The following is an 8,016-nucleotide window of genomic DNA, read 5'->3' on the forward strand; positions in this document are numbered from 1 at the left end:
GTATGGGTGGTTCGAGGTGGTTCGATACCCATTTGCTGTAGAGATAACATATATTATGCGCTGCACCCGACCACCCACTGGCATCATCACTGTCGAAAAAATAAATACATAGCCCACTGTTTTATTTGCTCAATACCACACTAAATTACTCATTCTTATGGAGATGTACATGTAGATGTGACAGGTCTAAAGTGAAGCAGGTGGTCTCGAGTGATTTTTCACATAATATGTGGCTATAGGCCTTCTGTTCCTTGCTTACTCATCTGTGTCTGTGGAGCCTATGTCCCTCCCCTTCTAAATAGAAATTAAGCAGACTTCTTAATGACAAAGTTTCATTGCTTTTATTGTTTCAGTGCTACAAAGCTCATGGTATAGGATGTGTCCTATGATAATAAAATGCATGGATTCAGCACATTTGATGACACGTCTTGCATGGCAATAGGCTACAATAGGCTGCTGCATATGGCAATATCTATATATACAACACTGAGTACACATGAGCTTCTACAGTAAAAGCAAAGGTTCCTGTCATGTCTAGTCCGCCAGTGACACTTTTTTTTTACACAGACTTCGTTTATCAATCACACACTGCAAAGAGACTGTCCCTGAATTAAAGTCTGTATATTATTTTTTTGTTTTTGTTTTTTGTTTTTTATTTTTTGCTGTCCCATACAGTCAGTAAACATTCTGTCAGTTTAAATCATTAGTCCAAATGAAGTAAACGCAAACACATAGGGTACTGTACATATAGTCAAGATCTGTGGAATTTGCATTTTATAATCTTCTTGAAAGCACTTTGGAAGTCTTTGTTGAAGTACGCATATATGATGGGGTTTAAGAGGGAGTTGGAGTAGCCCAGCCAGTTGATGACTGCGCCCAGCCAGTCGGGCATGTAGCAGCTCTCCGCACAGAAAGGCAGCACCAGTGCAACGATGAAAAAGGGCAGCCAGCACAAGATGAAAGTCCCCATGATGATTCCCAGTGTTTTGACCGTTTTACGTTCCCTGGCCATCGCTATTTTTCTCTTCGCCTCCGAGTTCTTTTCGTTCATGTTTTCGTAGCCCTGCGAGGACTGGGGGGTGTTGGGCAGGGGCAGGTGGGTCTTTGAGTTGCTAGTAACTTCTATGAACTCCAGGGACTCGCCCTCTCCATCCTTCACCGCGCCGTTTACGCACGGAGAGCTGGGTTTAGTCTGCTCCCCATTTAGTTTCTTGTGAAAAATAGACGGAGACATGGCCAAGCACCGGTCCGACACTTTTGCCTTCTCGCGTTTCTTTACCGTCTTTCGAATCCGGAACCGGGCAGCCTTGAATATCCGCCCGTACAAGACCAACATAAGGATGAGGGGAATGTAAAAAGCCCCAAATGTGGAGTAGATGGTGTAGCCCGGGTCCTGGCTGATGGTGCAGGCGTCGGGGTTCGCCCTGTCCTCCGCGCTCCTCCAGCCTAGCATAGGCGGAATAGAGATGGAGAAACCGATCAGCCAAGTCACACTAATCAAGAGCGCAGCTCGCCTTGGTGTCCGTTTATTTACATAGTCAATGGGGTCCGTTATGGCCCAGTACCTGTCCAAGGCAATTGCGCACAGGTGCAGGATGGATGATGTACAGCACAGTACATCCAGAGAGATGAATATATCGCAGATCTCCTGTCCTAGTGTCCACTTGTTCAAAACTTGGTAGAGGGCTGCCATGGGAAGCACCAGCACCGACACCATGAGGTCTGTCACGGCCAGGGAGCCGATCAGGTAGTTGGCCACATTCTGAAGAGATCTCTCCAGGGCGATGGCTGCCACGACGCACGCGTTGCCAAATATGGAAGAGAGGATGAGGGCCCCCAGGACCAGAGAAGTGACAATCTGGTAACTCAGCTTCAGGTCCGGCAGAGACCCAGAAACCGTGCCGTTCTCACTCCCGTCCCAGTCCGCCACCCCGTCGGTGGTCGCGTTGCTGTCGTTGTTGCTTGTTATAAAATCCATAGCTTGTCCACAGGGCGCACTCAGAGTGCGCCTTGGCCGGGACAGCGGGGGACACGCAACTGGGGGGGGCAGCCAGGCAGGGCACAGTCAGTCCCTCAGACCGGTGCTGCTGTGCGTTTTACCGGGGTCCATCGGAGCCGAGTTCGTGCCGTCGCTCTCAGGACGCATGACGCAGGCGTGTTTGTGTGTGGGGTCTCTCTCGGTGTGGGGGGGCTGTGTATGTTGAGTGTTGGCGACCGGGGCGCTCACTGGTACTGCGAATCATCTGAGCCTGGTGCCGCCGTGAATTAATTTATAGCAGCAGCTTTGGGTACGTCAGACCATGAGGAGGTCGCCCTGGAGTTTTGTCCCCCTGCTCTCCTTGTTGCTCCGTCTTTCGCTGCAGACAGCCGAGGAGGGCTGCAGAGCTCTTCTTTCCTTTTCTCCCGGTTATATAGGCTACTGTAGCCCGTTTCTTTGTTTTGTGGAATTTGTTTTAGTTTAGTCATAGTTTAAGTGTAGGCAAGCAGATCGAACGCTGCTAAAATGATTTATTGCAAAAACTGCAGAGAAATTACAAATTGATCCAATTGTTTTAACGAATAAAAAAAAAGTTAATCAGCGAAATGGGGAGCTGAAACACAAGTAAAGGCTGATAGTTGAATTGAAGAGCGCAGCATTGCATTGAGTCGGGATGAGAAAAGAGGCAACATGTTGTTGAGAGCGCACTGTAGTTTCAGGACCAGGGACAGAGCCACGGCAGGCCTGAACGGAAAGCTGCTGCCATCTGCTGTATACAGTGGGCACTGCACCAAATAATGGGCACTGTAATCAGCGCTGTGTTGCAGTTTAGGCCGAGTAGCAGGGGCGAGGAAACGGGGGAGAGGGAGAGAAAGAGAGAGGGTGAGAGGGTTGGAGAGGTGACAGGCAACCTTGAAAGAGCCAATTGTAGTGTGTGTGTGTGTGTGTGTGTGTGTGTGTGTGTGTGTGTGTGTGTGTGTGTGTGTGTGTATGTATATGTATATGTATATGTATATGTATATGTATATGTATATGTATATGTATATGTATATGTATATGTATATGTATATGTGTATGCATGAGTGTGTGTGTGTGTGTGTGTGTGTGTGTGTGTGTGTGTGTGTGTGTGTGTGTGTGTGTGTGTGTGTGTGTGTGTGTGTGTGTGTGTGTGTGTGTGCGTGCGTGTGTGTGTGTGACAGAGAGGGGGAGAGAGAAAGAGAGAGAGAAAAAAGTTACCATTTGTTTGCTATTTCACTAAGACACCATGTGAATAAAGTAGACTGCATCAGAATCAGAATCACTTTTATTGCCACAGTATGCAAGTTACATACGAGGAATTTGTCTTAGTGTCTGTATGCAGCGTAGCGGTCACATCAATATACAGAGATAAGAAGTAGGAGGATAACTAAAGACAATCACAAAGTTGCAAGTGCAATCAAGTGCATGCCACTTACCGGTAGCTGATGCAAGTTTTTCACCAAATAGCATAAAGCCGCAGAAGAAAAGTAATTGCATTGAACTAATATGTGAGGAGGCAATCAGGCTTCCCTCTTTGAATGGACAGCTCTGGATGAACTGAGTCCATTGCACTTTGATCTTCATTGCACATTACTTCATAGAAATGACCAAGGCTGAGAAATTGTGAACCTCAGACTGAATTAGTGTTTGTTTGTTTGTTCGTTTGTTTGTTTGTTTTACATTTAACGAAAGAACAAGGTCTCCATAATGATCTATAATACAATTAAACTAGGGGGAATTTACTTCAGAAAACTGAGTCAAATGATTAACAATCCCACACTCCTCTCTGAAACAATTAACATTACCAATGGCAGTCTCCAGGCAGTAAAAGTATTTCATATTTAGAGATTTCACTCTTAAAATACCAGCGATATAAAGACGTGGAGCCAGTTAATATAATGTATTCACCTTATATTTTTGAGTTCTGATTCATCTCTGCCACCAGAGTATCACACACACATACACACACATCCACACACGCGCGTTTGCGCACGCACACGCACACGCGCGCGCGCACACACACACACACATCCACACATGCACGCGCGTGTGTGTGCGTGTGCACGCACACGCACACACACACACACACACACACACACACACACACACACACACACACACACACAAATGACATGGCTCTCCTTTGAGGCTTGCTACCATTAACTTCCTTGGAGTAAAATTGTGCACCTTTATTCTCATGTATCAGGGTAATCATACCGCTAAATATAATGAACAATCTATCAAAGAATAATGACGCAAAGGAAACAAGGGAGCATTAATGACATGGACATTCATTTTCATTTCCTACTCTGTAATCACTCTAAATAAATGACCATGCTACTGTTGAATTCTTATCAGAACATATTGTTAAAATTAAGCTATAAACATACAACAAACTAAATATCCCTCACCACCAACGAGCGCACACACCCACACGCGCAAACACGCACACGTGCGCGCACACACACACACACACACGCACGCACATGCACACAGGCGCGCACACACACACGGACTGCCCTGCTTATCACTTAGAGAGTGAAAAAAGCTGACACCATGGTAGTTGGGGGTGGGGTGGCTCTGGTTTTTTCACCTTACTTTTTGTGTGTTCAGTGGGTGCATAGCAGTGTGTTTTCTATAGGTCACAACGGACAATGGTGAGGCCGTGAACGGTGCATCTATTGTAGTGGGGGGCTCACGTGGGGGGCTCTGGCTTTGTCAACAGTGTGGAATGTCCCAGGGGGCTGACAGGGGCAGGACGGGCCAGAGGGCTGCACTGCTCACCTCCGCTGCACTGGAAAACTCCCTCCGGCTCTCAGAACCAAAGCATCCACCCATACCATCCAGAACCACCACAGGCACAGAGGAAGGGGAGGCGGAGAGAGAGCAGAAGGGAAGGCCCAAGAGAGGAGGGAAGAGGGAGCGGGCGCACGGCGAGCCGAGCTGGAGGCACGGAGGGAAAGGCCGGGGCGAGCTGGTTTAGGCCTGCATCAGGTGCTCTCTGGTGCTGACCGAGGGGCTTCAAAGTGAGGGTGATGAGCTCTCATGTGGGCGCCGCCGGTGTATATGGCTCGAGCGGGGTCCGAGGTCGTGGCACCGAAGACGCCGGTGGAGAGAACGGCGATGGCGAAGAAGTGCCGTATACGGCTGATGCCCTCTGCCAATTGGAGGACAGGCCCTGGCTGAGGAGCACAGGTGAGGGAGAGGGAGGGTCGGCGGTTGCAGAGCAGCTGGTGAGACCTGCTCTGCTGGGGAGGAAAGCGCACAGGAAGACTCGTGGCGAGGACCGCAGAGACAAAGACAGAGGTGCTTGGAGGGAGAGAAACCAAGACAGAAAGGGAGAAAGTGTGGAGAGTGTTGGAGTTGGGGAGCATGGCAGAGAAAGACAAAGCCAGGGAAGCGGACTGCACAGAGATGGAGCGTGGGGCAGAGAGGGGAACAGCAGGGCAGAAAGTCTGTCCAGCAGCAACTCAGACTCTCACCAAAGCAGCGCTATGGAAGTTCATGAGGCATCAGGCAACTTGCAGAGAGGACCATCGTGTCCTAGACCGCACAGTATCGGCTACTCCCTGACCACCAGCGCCGGTACCAACCCCGGGTCGCCTCGGCCAGCCACGAGCTCCATGTCTCCAATGTCTCTCCCCCAGCCTCTCCTCCGAACCAGACCCACACCTCAGAGACTTTCACCAAGGACACGTGGCGGGGAGCTTCATCGCTGCCCGCCTCAGTCATCCAGACACCCGGATCCCTTCTGGGTCGAAGTGAGGACACGCGCGGGGTTCGGGCGGTCCTCGCAGAGCCGTCGGACTCAAACACGCCCCCCTTCCCTCACCGGCTCAGAGCTCGGAGAGGAAGAGGAGGATGAGGAGGATGAGGAGGGGGAGGGGGGGTTGGAGGGAGAAGAAGAGGAGGATGTGTTAGGAGGTGGGGCGGGGGGCAGTGGTGGTGTGACGGAGGCGATGACTCAGACCCTGACCCCAGCAGTGCCCGCGTCTCCCGCTCTGTTTGCAGAGAGGAGCCTGAGCAAGAGGGAGAAGAACAGGATGAAGTGTCTGAGGAGAAGGCAGAGGAGGAGGGAGAGATGGAGACAAAGTCAACTGCAGGAGAGCAGACAGGTGAACCACACAAAGACATGACTGGGTATTTAATATGACAACACACTCCTATTTTGAGTTTCACTGATATAGTATTTGCTCCCCTTCAAGTAAGTTATTTTTGAGGAGAACTTAAATAATTTACATTGCTATTATATTTGCTATCTGATATTGTGTTAAATATAATGCAAAAACATTCAAAAGCTATTATCACAAAATCAGCTTTTAAGGAAAGCTGGGAAAACTGGGGGCATTATCTATTACTACTACATAATACTAATACAATATGCTTTACTTTTTCCAAGACTTTGGCCTCTTTTTAGTGCACAGTAGCAACAAACTTCAGACTGAATAAGCAAAAATAAATATTTTATTCAATAATGCCCTCATGTTACAGCAGGTAATAACGTATAGTCCAACTCCAGGAGAAACCTTGAGAGTCCGAGGTCTTCAATTACTTGAGATCATTGTAATTGTTTTAAATTACTTAATTGATCCAATAAAAACAAATGATTTACATTTTAAGTTAAGTTAAGTTATCCTTTATTTATCCCCATGGGGTGTTCCAAACACCAAGCTGTGTGTGTGTGTGTGTGTGTGTGTGTGTGTGTGTGTGTGTGTGTGTGTGTGTGTGTGTGTGTGTGTGTGTGTGTGTGTGTGTACATTGAAGGTACAGTGAGTACACAAATCCAATATTGCTGTGTTGCTTGCACTATTTCACAGTATGTCTACAGTCAAATCATTTATATAGTCAAATCAGTTGTCTGTGTGCGTGTGTGTGTGTGTGTGTGTGTGTGTGTGTGTGTGTGTGTGTGTGTGTGTGTGTGTGTGGGGGGGGGGGGGTGTTGGGTGTGCATTTGTACACTCACGTGTATTTCTGTGCGTGTGTTCATTTCATCTAGACGCTGACTCTCAACAGGCCTATCAGCTGCCAGCTCATCTCAATAGCCATTGTCTGTGCGGTTTAAAGTGGGGTTACTTCTGAATTAGTTGCATGATGAGGCTTGGGCAGAGAGCCCTTCAAAACCAGGCAGACAAAAGAACAGATTCCATTTTGATTGGTTGTGCCAATCTGCAGTCACGTTGGTGGACTGGAATTACTCTGACGGCTGAATTAGGAGAGGTGGAATAGAACGTTGCTTTGAAAGAGAATATCAGTTTTTCTAATTCTCTGCCACCAGCTATATTGTTTTTTATTTGAGGCACACTGTGGACATTGGAGTTGGCATGTCAATGTAGATACATAATAATACACATAATTATCTGCTTCTAGCAGATACTCTTGTCTCCATAATTGTGTGATTTTTTTTTTTTTTTTGGGAAGGAATAAATATGTGTCAGTGGCTAACATGCCGAAAATTGCGAACAAATTTAGTCAATGTTTGGAAACATGATGCATACTTTTGTAATGTGTTCTTCACTCAACAAGTATGGCGAACAATATGTGCAGTATTGTGATAGATCCCAGTATAAGAGTAAGAAAACTTCATCCTCTGACACATAGCCTACTACACGTGTGTGTGTGTGGTGTGTGTGTGTGTGTGTGTGTGTGTGTGTGTGTGTGTGTGTGTGTGTGTGTGTGTGTGTGTGTGTGTGTGTGTGTGTGTGTGTGTGTGTGTGTGTGTGTGTGTATGTGTGGAGGGGGTGGTCAGGTTTCTTCTGTTCAATCTCTCTTATAAGACTGCCTACTACTTAATTAATCTCCCCCCCCCCCCTCAACTTTCGTTTAACCTTGCTGTATCCATGGGGAAGTTGAATGAGCATGCATGATCTTTTATTATTATCAAGGTTGACTAAATATTCATGATCTTTATTAACAGCGCCCTGCTTCTTCACACTCACACTGTTACACACCTCTGACTGCCACTGAGCCCCCGGCTTCGCTCCAGCGCTTGGAACTTACTGTCCTCGTTCAAGGGCAGCCCA

General features: G+C 47.6%; 2 protein-coding genes across 2 annotated transcripts in view; one reads left to right on the plus strand and one right to left on the minus strand.

Annotated features, from left to right (window-relative positions):
• Positions 1-751: 751 nt before the first annotated feature.
• htr1aa (5-hydroxytryptamine (serotonin) receptor 1A a) lies at positions 752-1,978 on the minus strand (the record flags this gene model as incomplete). Its single annotated transcript, XM_083644051.1, has 1 exon — positions 752-1,978. One exon carries the CDS (start codon positions 1,976-1,978, stop codon positions 752-754), a length of 1,227 nt encoding a protein of 408 aa, XP_083500177.1.
• Positions 1,979-5,955: 3,977 nt separating this feature from the next.
• rnf180a (ring finger protein 180a) overlaps positions 5,956-8,016 on the plus strand; it is a gene marked incomplete at both ends in the record, with an annotated part of 7,034 nt that continues 4,973 nt past the window's right edge. The window contains one exon of the mRNA XM_083645289.1: positions 5,956-6,111. Coding sequence (XP_083501415.1) covers positions 5,956-6,111 — 156 coding nt within the window. The remainder of the gene's footprint in view (positions 6,112-8,016) is intronic.

This window comes from Poromitra crassiceps, assembly GCF_964638095.1.
Source record: "Poromitra crassiceps genome assembly, chromosome: 10".
NCBI classification, from domain to species: Eukaryota; Metazoa; Chordata; class Actinopteri; order Beryciformes; family Melamphaidae; genus Poromitra; species Poromitra crassiceps.